At 33.9% G+C, this 17,763-nt stretch overlaps 1 protein-coding gene across 2 annotated transcripts; it reads left to right on the forward strand.

Annotated features, from left to right (window-relative positions):
- The first annotated feature begins 919 nt into the window (after positions 1-919).
- Positions 920-16,883, forward strand: LOC123307635 (retinoblastoma-like protein 1). Of its 2 annotated transcripts, XM_044890023.1 has the most exons (17): positions 920-1,043; positions 1,125-1,379; positions 1,431-1,564; positions 1,783-1,992; positions 2,042-2,244; positions 3,277-3,648; positions 3,732-3,781; positions 8,495-8,664; positions 8,870-9,083; positions 9,135-9,338; positions 9,403-9,586; positions 12,549-12,653; positions 12,708-12,814; positions 14,299-14,599; positions 15,453-15,565; positions 15,619-15,789; positions 16,160-16,883. In XM_044890023.1, the coding sequence occupies exons 2-17, from the start codon at positions 1,245-1,247 to the stop codon at positions 16,310-16,312; spliced, it is 2,826 nt and encodes a 941-aa protein (XP_044745958.1). In that variant the 5' UTR covers positions 920-1,043; positions 1,125-1,244; the 3' UTR covers positions 16,313-16,883. The 2 variants fall into 2 exon arrangements, with proteins under 2 accessions (XP_044745958.1, XP_044745960.1); XM_044890025.1 differs by having other exon boundaries at positions 945-1,379; positions 2,054-2,244.
- The last annotated feature ends 880 nt before the right edge of the window (positions 16,884-17,763 follow it).

Below are 17,763 nucleotides of genomic sequence, written 5' to 3' on the forward strand. Positions count from 1 at the left end.
GTCTCTATAGTCTATAATCTTTGGTTCTAACCCTGTATCGTAGATAGAGTATCTACGCCCTGTATACATTGATTATACAGGCTGTCCCAAAACTAGGTAATCAAACGTCACACCACGATGAAGTAGACCAAATATTATCGAATGATAGTAATGATACCATTCATGTCATTCGATAGTATTTGATCAAAGATATTGATATTACATGTAATATCTTTGTATTTGATCTACTCTATCGTGGTGTGATGTTTGATTCACTGGCAAAGATTATAGAGTCAGCCTAACCTAACTCTATAATCTTTGTTCACTAGTTTTGGCACAACCTGTATATACTGTATATACTCTCACTCTCTCTCTCTTCAGGATTCGTCGGGCTAACTCATTTTTCATTGATTGATATTATTGATAATGCTATCGATAATTTTTCAGAAATAATGAATCAATTTTCGTAAATTCCATCGTCAATAGTATCCGGTTGTTCTGATGCATGAAATATTTCATTCAAGGAAAAATGTTCTCATCATTATCGCTGTGCTGTTCATAATATTGCAGGAAAGTTGTTGCTCTAGGTAACACTATATAACTTAAAATAAACTCTTTCTTGGTAGACAACAACTCAAAGATATGAAATCTTTGCAACAACCTACATATGTTTAATTTACAATATTGTAGATTAAAATCTACTTCGGCGCATCCACCATATATGATTTGGTTTAGCAGTACGTTTCGAAAAGGTCTCTCATGAAGGAGTCCAATTTGTAAGGTAATAAATTATACCTTAACTTCTCATTTCGTAATACAGCTAGCGTGCTTCCAAAAAAAGTTAAGATCCATCATCAATCTCTGAAACTCAAGTGAAAATGACTTGACAACGTGACATTGACATAAACTTTCTATGGTTATTCTGGCGCCAACGCCAACAAGACACATCAAAAATTAGGTTATATTTTTTATCCCTAGCTGGGAAACTAAATTCATTATAGATAACAAAACAAAGTACTTTGTTTATATTTTAATACCTACTTGTGTGCAGATTTATTGTTGATGTATTGAAGTGTTTTTATTCGAATATATTTTTCCCGCTCTTTATGAGCGTACCCGCCCTAATATTTGGCGCCTTATTTCAGAAAATGGAAAACGCGCCAGAGAAAACTTGAACAAAAAGTCTTTAGTGTGTTTACATTTAGACAGTGACTGAAAGAATTCAGCTTTGAGTTTTCGAATTGAGTTAAAAGGAAATATTAAAAATGATTTCGGAGGACGCGGAAGATCAGTTATTCAAAAAACACGCAGATCTTTGCAATAAACTGAATTTAGATAGCAAATCAGTAACAGAATCATGGGAGAGTTTCAGAACTTTGAACCAAAAGTTTTCTCTAGAGGTAAAGTAATCTCAAGAAACATTTCAAACAATATTGCAATTATTATTTTAGGGCGATCCTCTACATTGGCTGGGATGTGCAGTATTTGTAGCTTGCAGAAAAAGCATCACCCCTACTGTTGGAAGTAGCGATATTGAGGGTAACTGTGTTAGTCTCACTAGTTTACTGCGTTATTGCAATCTCAAGTAAGTTTCTAGAATAATGAAAGTATTCTTGTTCATAATAGCTTTATATACACAGAGTTAATTTTCTTCAAATCAATTATTTTATCCGTCTGCAATTTTGATACTTTTGAAATAAGTGCATATACCACCTGCAATATAGAACTAAGTTATCAAATTATATTTTCCTTGAATCCAAATACACCTCTTTATGTAGTTTTAATGCTGCTTTTTTGTTTCAGTTTGATCCAATTCTTTTGTAATATACGTCGATGGTCAGATATGAATCACCTGGCCGAAGAATTTAGAAAAAAAATAGATGCATTAGAGGAATCCTTTTCTGTCACCTGTAATGTTTTCAAGGAATACTGCATGATTTTTCCTAAAATATTCAAAGCACCAGAACTATCGGATATGGAAATTCCAAAACAGCATAGAAACAGGAAACAGAAGTAAATATTCAAATAATGTTTACAGGGGTAATACATTAAAATTTAAAAGAATTGGTTACAGGTCGGTGCAGTGCACACCTGCAAAAATATTTGAGTTTATTTGGAATCTCTACATCACAATAAGAGGGGAAGATTCTAGTTATAGTAATGACCTAGTGCAATCCTACCATTTACTTTTGGGAATATGTGATTTAGCATTCAAAAATGCTTTCTTGACTGATAGAAGAGACCTACTGAACCCACAGTTTTCAGGTAAGAATATTGAGCTACATTCAGAATTAATTCAGATAGATAACAGCTGCCAATTAAAATATCAACAGACGTTACGGTCTGACTCGAATGTCTTCCAAAATATCGCTGAAAAAACCATTCCATTGAAGAAGAGTAGATGCTGATAAAGATTTCAATCATAAGAGCAACACAACTCTGAAGTCGATCAAACCCTTCTATATGTAGGAAACATGTTTTGAGATCATGGGGAATTGAATTGTGTGCTAGGTGGCTCTAGAATATTATTAAAATTAACTAGCTCTTACTAGCATTCAATTTATTCCATTAATTCCATTCGTTTTCTATTGAGCTAAAAACCGTATTGCTCTGACCAGATTAAATAAGATCTTTGGAACTTCGGGGTTTTGAACGAGTAATAAATAAGAAAATGGCCTTTTTCCAGAGAAATCACATGCAAATGTAATTAACAAGTAATACAAAACAATCTGAAGACTGAACTGCTGACAAGTGAAAATTTTAACCCGAATGAACTTTAGTTCAACCTTCGTGAGAGAAGGACCAGATTTTTCGACAGTTTCTTCATTCCGATTACTCCAAAAGTAAAGACCATTAATTTGATTGTTGCTCTCAAAATATGAGATGGATACACAGGAAATATGAGATCTTGCCTCACCACTTGTTAAAAAAAAAAAGGTCCAAAATGACTGCATGGCGGTGATCGGGCACTTATGCTCAGTGATAGACGAAAGAATACCATTATAATCTCCATACATCCATTAATTTAATGAATGTGCTATTTTTCATCTATACAGGAATTGATGTAATTCAATTTTGGAAATTGATTGGCTGTCATATCGTTGATAAAAAGTTTATCAAGCTTTGTATTGCTTTGTTCGCTAAAGGAAAGGCTGCTAATTTTACTCGGAATTCCCCAGATGAGTTGCGGCAAATTAGTTTTGAAGCTATGAAACCACGATATTATTTTTTTTAGTAAAATGTTCATAAGTTAATAGGAGGCAATACCTCAAATTTGTATTTTTATTGTTTTTTCAGGACTACCATCAGATTGGATGAGCCCTGATTTCACATGCCCAGATGAAGTCCCATCTATAATAGATAAAATAATTACTAACTCTTCAAACTCTCTAGATGCCAAGTATGTTGAGAAATATCATTGCAGGAGTATTTTATCAACATTCTTTAAAAATGAGATACTTTGTGGCAATGAACAAAATTTCATTGGATTATTCGATCCACAAGTGTTTGAATCAAATTTTAAAGCAATAAAGAAGGCATACGAAACACAACTGTTGAGTAATGGTGGATTTGACGAAAGAATATTTCTAGCAGAATATCGAAGAAGGATCTTAGAGAAGGAGCGTGAAACTCAAAATAGCTTGGGAACTCCTCCACATTCAGAGTCTGGTAAAAAATCTAAACATACGCCATTTTGTGTATTGTGATTGTAGTTAATCGTTGAAACCTAAGTTTTTAAATGTAATTTTCAGGGGACGAGCTACCAGCTGATTCACCTGGGCAACCTCACAGTTTTGGAACAGTAAGTTGATTTATTTTTATTCATAGAAATTACAAATATAGATGGTTCTTTTTTTGCTTCATTTTTTATGTGCTGGAAATGACCTAGGCAGTCAAATACTGTCTGTGAAACAACCTAAGAATTAGTCCTTTTTTTTTCTTATGGCCTATTCTCAATGAATATAAACCGTAGTTCGAACTTCGAATTCTATTTCAATGTTAAACGCAAAGTTGAAGTATAGGGTTTTAAATGCAAGTGTTTACATTGCAAAACAAACATTTTTTTTGTCTTTTATTGAAAATTTACAATCAATCCATATAAGGTATTAAGTAACTTTGATGTTATTAAGAGCATGAAAATGAAGTGTCCAGAGACATTTCTACTTATTGTACATCAAATTAGTGGTGCTGTGGAAGGTCTTCGGGTCATATTTTTTGGAGTCTCCTGTTGTCAGGACCTTCAATATATAGGTCCTGGATGAGAATGTTTTCAATTTAAACATAAAATGATATTTAACAGTTGATAACCTTTTGAAATTTTGTAAGGAAAAGTTACGTTCAAGTTGTGTTTGCATGGTGAACACTTAAGATGTCTAAAAACATGGTGAACACACTCGTCAATTTTTGAATGCAATGACATTTGACCAAATCGAGAATAAGTGATTTGTTTCGTGGCCGCGCCACCATGTCATTTGCTTCTTTCTATCCTTGCTTTATCGAAGAAAGTCCAATGATACTCTCTCGTTTTATTTTGTTCTGCCCATTTTCTCAGCTGTTAACGAATATTTGTGATTTATACTTTAATTTTCGTTGTGAAAACAAATCGGCAAAATAGTACCTACTATTCTTCTTCAAGATAATTTCTGTTGACTAATTGTATTCACGAGAAGGGTAATTCAATATGATTTCAATAAAACACAGTTGATTGGCGAAATATCTAATATATTTAGTTGACGGAAACGGAGTTTCCTCTATACTCGTAAAGAATATTCGAAGAACAGACTCGAATAGATTCATGTATTTCTGTTCTTAATACATGCTCACAATTCACCTTACGTATTTCCAATACCGTTCCTTCGTTTAAATAATGCTAAAGTTGCCATAAAACTGTCAGCTGTATCCCTCCCGACTGTTCATCTGAGATTCGGTTTTGCCTCTAATTCGAACAATGAAGGGTGACACCGAATTCTTAGCTTAGGTCTTGTACATATAGAAACAACGACATGTTGAATAAATGGAAGTTCTACACTCTTTCTCGAAATTAATACATTTTCACACTGTATTTATAAATACAGCATATTCGCAAGTGGTGGAAATGTATTCAAAAATGTCGCTTTCATCTTCTCCCCCTTCCATATTTCCATATCACTGGTGGTATATCTTGCCTTTCAAATAGTATTGTTCAGTCCTACCCTACCAAACAATTTTTTTCTTCTGTATGCCTTATTGTATTGGCCCATATTTGGGATTCAATTCAATCAGTCCGTCATCTCGGAAAGTCAGAAATTTTTTTATTCGTGACGTGAAACGGAAAAAAAAATTTTCTTCATTGAAGAACAAATGTTTATTCATGTTAATAACTTTCCGAGGTGAAATTATCTCTTCTATGAATTTCCAGTTGAAAAAATTTTTCGAAAAGTCTCGCCATTGGCTACAATTCATATCCTGGTCCTGGTGAAATTTAAAAAAGACGTTCGTTAAGTGCCGCCATCTTTCCAACGAAAGTGGAAACTATTGTTTGACTGTTTCTCTTGTGTATCGTTCAGAGAAATGCAGTACGGATTTGGGAGTGCCTTAGGGCTCGGTCCTTGGTCCGTTGCTGTTACTGCTATTCATAAATGATTTACCGGAATACAAGTTCCGGTAAATCACAGCACAAATAGATATGCAACACGGGATCCAGGACATTTTCCAGTGCAAACACATGTAAATTCCCATAAAGATAAACTATGTCAATTTTAGCGAAATTGTTCCTTTTTAGGAATTTTTCCTAGTCCTTTTCAAGGTCATCCGTAGTGGGTGAATATTGTGTGGTAGTAGATATGCATCACGGACATATATGATCAAAACAAGTTTTTATGGCCTGATACACCGGGGAAGTCTCATATTTAGATGTTTCATGGTATGGAATGTACAAAGTTTCAAGATTTATGGTTGAGTAATCATGAAATCCAGACAATGTTACCATTAAATGTTCGTGCTCCTTAATGTAGGCTAAACTCCATAGATAAACAGGCTGACTGGTGACATGAGGGACAACGACAAGTGCAGATAGAGGACCTCAAACTGAATGAGAATTTGTGATTTGTGTTTCAAATGTCCCATAACATAAGGGTATTCGTTTCGGAGATATAGGTGATTTATGAAAAAATGCTAAATCTATAAACTCCTATATCTTCGTCAATATGGTTAAATTATGGTGAAAAAATAAACGTATAATCCTCTTTTGAATGACAAATACCCCCTTGGATTCAACAGAGTTACCCCACAACAGAACGTTATAATTCATATGACTGAAAAACAAGCTTTAGTAAACCAAGCTACTAATTGCTTAGAAAGAACTACACAATTTCTCACAAACAGCATCCACATGGTAACTCCACCTCAAAGAACTATCAAGATGAATTCCTAGGAACTTTATAGTCTCTTTGGAGACAATATTTTGTTCTAGTCATCGAATAACTAGTCGATTATTATTTATATTTCTAATACTGAAATAGATGCACTCAGTTTTGTTTGCGTTTAATATGAGTGCATTCGACCGACACCAATTCTCGAAACTGAGAACCATTGCATCACAAAGTTTAGAGAGCTCCTCAAGGCTTCGAGCTGAGACCGCCAGATTTATCTTCGGTGAATATTATCATTAATTCCAAATCTATGTGTTCCGAGCCCTGAGGCCTGCCAAATCAGTACTGCATTTCTCTGAACGATACACAAGAGGAACAGTCAACAAAAACTTCAAAAGGACAAAAATTGTTTTGATCATGTATTTCCGTGACTACTACCACACACTATTCATCCACTCCGGATGACCTTGAAAAGGACTAGGAAAAATGTCGAAAAAAGAACAATTTCGCTAAAATCGAGCTAGTTTTTCCTTATGGGAATTTACGTGTGTTTGCACTAAAAATATCCTGGATCCCGTGTTGCATATCTATTTGAAAAGGATTAAGAAAAATTCCGAAAAAGGAACCATTTCGGTCAAATCGACCTAGTTTTTCCTTGTGGGAATATGGGAATAAATCGCTAGTGCACTGGCAACGCAGCATAGTTTTGACAACTCAAATTCTGAGAAATTGTCCTCTTTTGTGCGTTACGATTGTGTTACTATTGGCATGACTGAACCTCCGTTCATGACTTTATTTCATTGCTTCGGAAAATATATCTATGGCAGTTTGAGAATTCTAAATAAGAAGAAATGCTCACATTGCTCAAAGAAAAAAAACAATCTCTACTAATCGCTACATACATTTTATTTCAATTTATTGATTCAAATCGATGAGATTTCACAGAATCAATAAGAGTTTTTGAAGACTGAATGAACTAAACCAAACTGAAGCACTAAAGAGTTGTGGTATGGTTTGACTGTACACTCTCAATTCAGCTTCGACATTCTTCACTCTGTTGATCCAAGAGATACGCAGCATCCGCCTATACGTTCACTGTTCATATTCCAGTCAACGTCCACGTTGTACGTTTAGGAAAACTTAACATTTCAGTATCCTTCTCTTATTGATTAATCTAGGGAACAATAGTGTAATGGTTTCCCCTTGCTTTTCACCTTGTACTATTGCAGCTGGTTGAAAAATACGATTGTCGCCTGTAGTCATCTGAAGCCACAATTCGGTTATGCATAGCTGCTACCTCACGCAAGCTAGTTTTAGTCCAACCTGGATGTTTCATTTCCCCGATACCACCTATATGGGGTGTCCCACGGTAGGTGGCCTATTTGACGTTTATGGAAACCGGATTATAGGATTATAGGATTGTTCTAAAAATTTGGGTACTGAGATTTACTGAGGTTACAGAGATATCTGACAGAAATATTTTCAATGTTACGATGTTGCCGCTTATACGTAAAAATATCACAAACTTCGTTATTTCAAAGCGGACACACTATTTAACGTTTTTTCGCTTCTCTATCCCCATCAGAGTATTTTTGTTCAGTACTTCCCTATCCCTATTCCTGCTACTATCGGAGATAAAAACGATTTCACACAAGAAAATTGCCAAAAACATGCATCTAATGAAATAGGCATAGGAGAGACATTTCATATTTAAGGAAGCTGAAATTTTGAAAATAGGTCACTGAAATACCTAGAAATAGTTTCGTGTAGAAAAAACTCTTGTTATATACAGGACATTCCAAAATTCATCATCTTTTCACTCGATACAAAAACTGCAAAAAGATGATTTTTTTAAATGCAACAACCTATTTATTATCTGATATTTTCAGAGAAAATCAAAATACGCATCTAACGGTGTACATAATACATCCAAGTATATAGTTGAGTACTTGTTTATTCATCAACGCCGTCGCGCATATCTGTTATATGCGGCTCTTTTTAATGCATTGCGAATCTCATATTTCTAAGATTATTTTCCAAATCGGTAGACCAGAAAACATTGAAATATCGATACACTATCTTAAAATGAAAGTAGAGACAGTAGAATATAATTTTGAATGTTACGTATTAAAATATCAAATGGTTCATCATTACTAACTTCTTAGGTTTCCACCCGAATTTGTGATACACCTCTGACAGGGAGACGCTTTCTTAGTCCCCGAGATGGGAAAGAAGTGAGTTCTGTAGTATCTGCTTCTCACAATATAGCTCGACTACAAGTGATATTAAGTGGACGATTATCACAACCCAGCGATGCTTTGAGAAGAATTTTTCAGTAAGTATGATTTCGAGAGATAAAAGATGAAGAATCAATTGAAATTTTATGAGCAAGTTAATTAAAATTGAATATTTTGCTTTTTCATTCAACTATACTATTAAGTGAAATGCTTAGTTCAGATACTTTGAATTTATGAAGAACGAAAACCAGTGGATGACATGAATGATCGTTTTTTTATTATCTCTTTCGTTTTATTTTACAGATCGTCTTGTGTGTCTCCTGCAGCAAAAATTGCTGAAATTGTCACTCGTTTAGGCAACAAGTTCATAAATAATTTTGTTCAGCCTAAAAATTCTGTTAATGTGGAGGAACAGAACGAATATGCTAGGAACAAACTGCTGACAGGAACTAAACTCTTCTATAAACTGATAGAAGGCATTTTGGAACATGAAAAAACAATCAACAAAGATATTTCGGTAATTATTCCGAAAAATTCTTTCCTCAGGAAATTAATATGTATTTCTCAGGTTTTAGTTCAGAAAGATCTCTTCTATGAATGCGTATTTGCTTGCTCGATGGAAATAGTTCTCCATTGTTACAATAGTCCACCGAAATTTCCTTGGATTTTAACAGCTCTGGATATAGATGCTTGCGATTTTGTGAAGATCATTGAACTTATTGTCAGGTCAAAAGATCCTTTTCACAGAGACACCATTAAACATTTAAATAAGGTTTGTACCTCGACCTATCTTACACAGTTCAGTTATTTCAAATCATATTTGGTTTCTAATTTAGATTGAAGAAACAATATTAGAGTCACTCGCCTGGAAATCTACCAGCAATCTGTGGAATTTGATTAAGCAGTGTGAACAGGGTATACCCAAAGAGGAGGAAGTGGCATTGCCAAGTCAAGTGGTTACCGTTAAACCTCAATTAGACATCAAACCGCCTATCGTTAATGAAGAACCTAAAACACCTAGTGAGTACTAAAAAAAATTATTACTTACTTGTTGCTAGCAATGTTCCTATACCTTCTATCTGAAGAAGAATTATTTATGAGAAAAGCACTGACTTTTAATTTTTCACGTGAAGCTTTGATTTTTTCTTTGAATTGAAGTTAAAGGACGTCCTGATGTTACCTAGCCCCTTTTTTCCAAGTTAAGTGTTTTTTTTATGAGAAAAAAAAAGTCGGGACTCTTAGTGTCTTAGTGTGTGTAAAACTTGTCTTCACAATAATTTTTCGACGGGTTTTCAACATATTTCGATGAAAATAACGGCCGTGCATCATCGGTGATTCAGTTCTCGACATATTGCAAAAATTTTCATAGTGATGTATGCCAAAATTGGGCGGAAATTCAGGAATGACTGAAAGTTATTTAATATTCCCAATGTTACTTCTCGCGTGGTAACTTGTACTTTTCAACTGACTCAGTTCGTAATTCAGGCTATTGCTCAAAAGATTGGCACATTTCCGTATTTGGGGTAGCATCCGTAAAGCAACCAATGTCGAACATTTTTGTCGAAACTAAAGGAGCAAGACGAAAAAGTTGAATACAAAACTTATCTTAATCGATGGAACTTTTATTTTTTATAACCCACCTTAATACAGGGTGCTCCGTTCTTTCCCTGTTGATATCAACTTTCTTATTTTAAATGGAACACCCTGTATATTATTGCAAATTTTAAGGAAACTTCGGTATGAAAACCATAGTCCTATATAGCACCGTTTCTGAGATATTCGCCTTTTTCCTAAAATTTTGACAGCTGTAGGTGCTCACTAAAATGGCTGATACTAGTGTTCTAATGAATGTATCAGGACCAAATTTTGTCCAGCTCTTGTCAATATATTGGATTATACGTTAAATGTCCCTATTTTTAGCAATCTTATATACAGGATCTTTAAGTTAAAAATTCAAATAGAACTTAATTTTTTTAAATGGCAACTTATATTTTCATCTTGTTCATATGATTCGTATGATCCAATATGTTGACAAGAGGTGGGCAAAATTTGGTTTTGATACATTCATTAGAAAACTAGTATCAGCTATTTTAGTGAGCACCTACAGCTGTAAAAATTTTTGGGAAAAGTCGAATATCTCAAGTCGAATCGGTGCTATATAGGACCAAAGTTACCTTAAAATTTGACAAGGAATTCAAAAATGCAATAATATACATTTCCATTCAAAATAAGAATGTTGACACCAACAGGGAAAATACGGAGCACCCTGTAATAAAGTGGGTTATAAAAAATAAAAGTTCAATCGATTACATACAAGTTTTGTATTCAACTTTTTCTTCTAGCTCCTCTAGTTTCCACAATAAGGTATAGGCACACTTTAACTCGGACACCCTGTACTACTTCCCTTAAGGACCACATCTGCCTGCCTTAGCAATTGACAGCGCTTCAAGAACGTAAAATCAAAAATGAAGCCTAAATCATTTGCTTATGTTGAAAAATCATGTAGGTGTGGGATCAGAAGAAAAAATCATTTTCTCGATTGCATAATTCAACAACATGATATAGATGATAACTTCTTGAAAACACTAATTTCGTCAGAAGGAGTAAAATACACCCAACAAAGAATATCTAATCTAACCTCCAAGTCTTACCCCACTAGATTTCTATTCATGGGGTAGAATTGAGGGGGAAGTTAACGCGAACGCAATAGAGAGAACACTTGCGAATAAAAATATCCGAAGCCTAAGTTCAAATTTTGAAATATCTCTAGCAGAATGGAGGAACTATTGAACATTCATGCTGATGGAAACAGTCAATTTTGTAATTTTATATATGATGAGAATATTGTTTATTCTGAATATATCTTTTAGGGCAATGGTGTTATTCCCACAACTACAGTATTTTTAATATAGATTCAATTAATGCTATGAAATAAATGAGTTTCTAATTTGAAAAAGAAATGAGTTTTTTCGTTTTCGAGATTGACAACTACAACGATTATGTGACCTCCTCTATGGGCAAGTTTCCTAAAACTCCAAAATCGAATTTAAAATTATTTATGGAAACCCTTTTCCATTAGCTATAAAACACGTAAAAGACTCGCTTCAAAATTAAGAAATTTCAGAAATATACCCGAATATGTAAAAGCTTGTGACGTAGAATGCCTTTACTAAAGTCTAGTAATTTTTGTTAATTAGACAACAGTGGAACTGATTAAGAAGATATAGAATTCTATATCCACACATTACAAATTTTTTTTCTGTAATCTGTGTCTATACATACGATGACATTTTGTGTCATTGTTTGATATTTCTATGTACTGTTTGTTTTCCTTGTCAAATGTGATCACCAAACTTGATATTTATTAAGTCTATGATGATCATAAAACTTTCATGTCCTTTATTGATTCGACGGGCGTTGCCGGATTGTAAAAATGACGTAGAATGTTCATAAGAGAGCTCTCCTGAAATCAGAATTTTCGTAAGTGAATACAGGCAAAACGCAATATGTTAAAATTCTAAAAAAATATATTTCGATATATTTGAGTTATAAGGATTTCAATGACATATATTTTGAAATTCAGGAAAATACCCCATTATATTATGATAAGTAATTTTGACTGTTGCGACACTATGTTGAAAAACAATTTTCTGGCGAAAATCGGGCAATTTTATATTCAAACATTGCAGAAATTTATGAGGAATCAATTTTCATAATAATTTATTTGGCTTCCCATTTGATAAACGAAAGTTGGTGACACTTCCGGTCATAAATAAATAAATGAAAAATAAATAAATTGGTCCCAGGAATCTCATCAATGAATCAAATCCAATCTTTTCAATCCACATACTTAGGGCTCAGGATTCGAAAATTGCAGATTTTTTGTCAAAAATGAACGATTGTTTATTGAAACCTTTTCAAACTTTCTCTCACATACCTGAATAAAGCTGACTAATGAGTAATCCTTTTTTATAAAAACTAGAGTCGCCTGGTCCCTCTGCTACTGAGCATTTCCAATCACCAGTCCAGATTAGTGTCAATAGACAATTATTTCCTGGGACAAAATCAACATCCCCAAAATCATCAGGTCAGTAAAGATAAGATTTTAATATATTCCGTCAATAATTAGATAATTATTTAGCCAATAGTGACTGTAAGAACAATTCAACGGAGGAAATATCAAATGAAGTAGTGATTCCACCAGCCAAACCAAAAAGGACCGGAGGTTTATCAATCTTCTTCAGAAAGGTAATTTGACATTTACTTTCTCTTATTTAGCCCGGGTGTCCACTGGAAGCGTATTCGAGCGGCTACACGCTCACGCGAAACGAGCGTTTGTAGCCGCTACAAAACAGGCGGCGCGGCGCTACAGAGGTTGCCCACTGGAGGCGGCTTCTTGCGTTCAATTCAGTGTTGGAGCCGAAGAATCGTTCTCAATCCAGTATTGCTTCTTGTTTGCGATGGCTGCAATTTTTATTGCCAAAATCAAATCGAGAATTCAACCATTTCTACTATCAACCGAAGAACGGACCTTATATATTTCCCAACTACTACTGAATGAATCGAATTTTATTTTACTTACAATGCGATGAAAACAACGAGAAACAATTATTCCAATAAGTATTCAATTGTTTGAACGACTCATCCAGAAAAACTATCCTAGGTTTCTTCCTCAGCTAATTTTTTGGTGGCCAAAAATGCGTGTTTTCGTTTTTTTTTCGATGATATCTCCCCTGGAACACTGAATATAAACAAAGCTCAAGTGTTTTTATTATAGATCGTTAAATTCTCGATTGAGGCGTCGTTCCTCGATCCGTTTCCATATTAGAGTATATTAATGTTGAGCAAAATTTCAGAGATATTGTCGTTGACTGTCCATGACCACGAAATGGTCTATGACGTTTTAAATCTGAAATATTAACGAAAAACTTGTATTTGTGTAATGAACGCGTGTTTTCAACCGATGTGAAATTTAATGCTTTACAACTTTTTTATACGTTTTTATACTTCTCTCATATATAAGCTGCTTTCAAAGATTTTTCCGAGAAATCAATATGAAATATAACATTTTAAAATGTTTCAGGAAATTGTCCCAACTTTGGGATCCATTACTGAGAAAAAGTACACACTTGATCTCATTCGACGTAGAATTCAGTACTCTTTAGCTTTTCTCGCAAGTAATCAGTCGATATCCGTATTTCTTGAGGACATATGATTGAAAAACTACAAAAAACCCAATTTCTTGGCCACCCAAAGTTATGCTCAATTCCTTTGAAGGAAAAAACCCAAGATGATTAATTCGGTCACCGATGAAGCCATTTAAGCAATAGAAATCTTTTATAGGCACAAAATCCTTACTGAATCTCAATTTAACCGGACTGAAATGGATGAGCTCAACGGGCGTGCACGCGCTACACTCGCCCATTTCATCCATTTCAGGCGGATCGCGCGTACGAGCTCGTAGCCGCTTGAATACGCCCGCTCGAAGTCGCCTGCAGTGGACAACGCTGTATTGAAATACGTTACTTGGGATCTGTAGCGGCTTGCCGTACTCTACTCTATTTGTAATTCGGCAAGCGAAAAATATAAATTTTATTTATGGGTAATTTCAAATTCCTACTACTAATAGTATTTATACTATAATATCAAGTTAAAAACATAAATTTCTTCCCTTTTCATCAAACGCACTACTGAATCAAACTTTTCAATTTGTTAATGCCATTGTTCTCTAGTTCTACAACTTAGCTGCAGTGAGAATGAAACATCTTTGCACCCAGTTGAATATCAATGATAATGAATTGAAAAGAAAAATTTGGACAGTTTTCGAAGTTTCCATACAGAAGAAAGCAGAATCGTTGCTAAAAGATAGACATCTTGATCAACTATTAATGTGTGCTGTCTACGTTATTCCAAAAGTTCTGCAGAAACCTCAAACTTTTATGGAAATCATGAAATGTTATAGACTGCAACCTCAAGCTGACAGTTATATTTATAGAGATGTTCTGCTAGAAAATAAAAGTACCAAAGTTATTGGTAAGTATTTCATTTATTTTACAACAGTAAGAATTATATGGTCTAATGTTTAGTGATATGGTGATTTTTCTCATATTGAATATCTGAAATTTCAATTTGGGGAAATTTTAGAAGAAGTAAAATTTCGCTCACTCTGTATTTCTACGAATATATACAGGATGTTTTTGAAATTGAATTTTTTTTGACAGGAAGTAGAACTCATAATAATAAATCATTTCTCCAATAATCGCCTGAATAAAATTTTCAAGATGGCGGAGTTATCATCCTCTTAAGACCAATGCGATTCCGTTAAATTTAAAGTCAAAGAAAACGATTAGTTATTCTTATTGGTTCAGTTCTTCGGTAAATTCGAGACTATTTGAATAATTGTCGAAGAATTGAGACTTTGTGCTTGCAAAATGGTTCATTGTCAAGTGCTATTATTGCTACAGTATTTTTCCCAATTTTTACGCCGCCGGATAAAAAGTGAGTTGAACATATAGAAATGAACCATTTCATTGAAAAAAATGAGTTTCCATTCTCATTTCCTTTCAAACGGTCAATATTTTGTTTGAATGTAACCATATGGTTTTGAACCGTTCTGGAACCATCCTAAAAGCGAACCAAAACAGGCCTGAAATATGTATCATCATGAGATGAAGTATTTCTCGTTCCTTTTTCATGATTCCACAAACAATTCTGGGTCAAGGATTTTATCAACTTTGTCTCTTTGAAAGTTTTATGATTATTATTGGTCAAATTTTTATCCTTTCCACCCTCAATTAAAATAAAACCCCCTGTATCACAATAGATTAATTACATGCACCTTTGTCCCGATACTGAATTCCCGATAGTGCATATCAAATATTTTCAGATGGTTTGTGCAAAGAAATACCAGAAAGAAGAGGTGACTTGATTGAATTCTATAATTCGGTATATGTTTTTGAAATGAAGGACTTCACTATGAAGTTTGCCAATGGCACTCAGGTGAGTTAAAACTATATTTTTTGTGGATGGTGTAATAGTACTGTTTTTTACAGCCTTGTAATATTTTGGTTAGTCCTTTACCTGTGCCTTCAGGTAGGAGGTGCCTGATTTCTCCTAGTGTTCAGATCATCAAAAATGTATTTGTGAAGCCCTTAGATAGCCCTGTAATTCAGAATCCTACTGTTCGCAGTTACAGTTACTTCTTCAGCAGGAGTCCCTCGAAGGTGAGTTCTTTAGGATTAACTAATTCCAGTTCAACTGAGCCACCTTTTCTCATTTAAGAAAAGTATATACAGTATATTCATAATTTAAATGTTCAATGAGCTGTGACTTTCACTACCCACCAATGTTTACAGTCATCTCAAATAATAGACATATTTCATGACATGACTAAATTTAAATATTTCCAATGACAAAATCATAAAAATTTCCATATGAGATTGCTTCAAAATTAATACAATATTGGAAGTGTTCTTTCATACTCATTCAACTGATGGAACTTAAGTGATTTAAGTGAAAGTTATGACTGAATACATGCGCTCACTTTTATCATAAATATTTGTCATTTGAAAAATTTTTTGATTTGTTTTTCAGGATCTGAAGGACATCAATAAAGCTATAAATAATAATGGCTTAAATGTCAATGGCAAACGGCTCCTTATTGATGGGGATGAATTGCCAAGCACTAAGAAAATTGCAACCAGGAAGGTTCAGTCCCTTTTGGAAGAAAGACGTAGACAGTACTAAGAATTAGTTTTTCATTTTATCTTATCATCCATTATTTTCGAAATTTTTTATTTGAAACTTGATTCTAAAATCTCTCTTGTAATCTTTACCAGTAGACTGAATTTGTCTTTCTAAGAAAATAAGATTGAAATGAAGAGTAATTTAGATAATCAATTCTTGAATTCCACTCATTCATATAGTACCACAAGATTTAGTATATTAGTGTTTTATCTTCACAGCGTTGATCTCAGCTATGGTATATTTTTAATTTATTAATTAAATGCAATTGTAAATTTTATTAATTTATTTTCATGTATTACCCCAATCACTGAAAAATACAACCAAATGTTCATTTTTTTTAACCACAATGATATTCTTAGCTGACTAGTCTTACCTTTATTTCACATTCTAAGGAAAAGAGAATTTTCTTTAATAGCTCTTTAATATGAAGCTAGTAGGGTCCTATTGTCTTAAACCACTGACATTACTACTATAATTAATGGAATGTTTATGTTATGATTTGTTGCCTTATTTATGGGTTCAAATAATGCACTGGTATAAGTTGTTGAGAAATAAAATATTTTTAAATGTATGTATTTTGTTTGAAATCATCGAAGTTATCCTCAAATCAAAAATAAAGCAAATGTGTGAACTAGACCATGGTAAAAGTGAAAAAAGGGAGCAGTCTCTCTAATATGAAAGCGATTGATAGGTCAAGCGAAGCTGGCGAAACCTAGAGATGTGTGATGTGTGCGAAAGTGACCCAGAACTTTTTGAAAATTTTATTTTGTGTTAGGTTTGTTCTGATTTTTGCAGTACATTTTTTCTATCCGTACAGTTCTAAAGAAATTCCTCAAAGTGTATTAAACGGGCCAGACCAGCACTTTTAGGAATTGTGAGTTTTAACGGCTGAAATAGATTGTGTTTTTCATGTGACGTTCAGTTTTTTGTTTTTTCTTCTCCAAAATAAGTTAAAAAGATAGTGCTACATTTGTGCCGACTGGTGTCTTCAATACTTTCACGGAAATTCGTAGTTATTATTAAAAAACATGGTAATTGTGCTACACGTGTGATTACTTGTGCTATTCCCTAATTATCCAGAAAATGAAGAATTGGGAAATGAGTCAGTCCTGCACATTCGTCCTTCTTTGTCGAAAATTGTATAGTTCTACAATTTTGCTGACTTGTGCCATTCAGATTTTCAGAAAATACTTTTAATATTTTCTTCAAATGGTGGAAATCGGAAAAGTGAGTAGATTATATTTGAAAATCAGCATACATATGGCTTGAGATTCAGAACGTTGAGGAACGCGCAATCACTGGTACGCGCCGACGAAAGTAAAAGAATCCGATCGAAAAAAAACTGACTTCTACAAAGAATTATTTGATACTCAATTGGTGTTCCCTGGTTTATACCTAGAAAGAATGATCTCCACAATTTGGTTTCTCAAAAGGGTATGGGGTAGTCTTAC

Source organism: Coccinella septempunctata, chromosome 2 (assembly GCF_907165205.1).
Source record: "Coccinella septempunctata chromosome 2, icCocSept1.1, whole genome shotgun sequence".
In the NCBI taxonomy this organism is placed as follows: domain Eukaryota; kingdom Metazoa; phylum Arthropoda; class Insecta; order Coleoptera; family Coccinellidae; genus Coccinella; species Coccinella septempunctata.

Coding starts and splice junctions, on each gene's coding strand:
- LOC123307635 (XM_044890023.1), top strand. CDS start 1,245: ATGATTTCGGAGGACGCGGAAGATCAGTTATTCAAAAAACACGCAGAT. Junction 3,649..3,731: donor TCCTCCACATTCAGAGTCTG/GTAAAAAATCTA, acceptor TGTAATTTTCAG/GGGACGAGCTACCAGCTGAT. Junction 8,665..8,869: donor GCTTTGAGAAGAATTTTTCA/GTAAGTATGATT, acceptor TTTATTTTACAG/ATCGTCTTGTGTGTCTCCTG.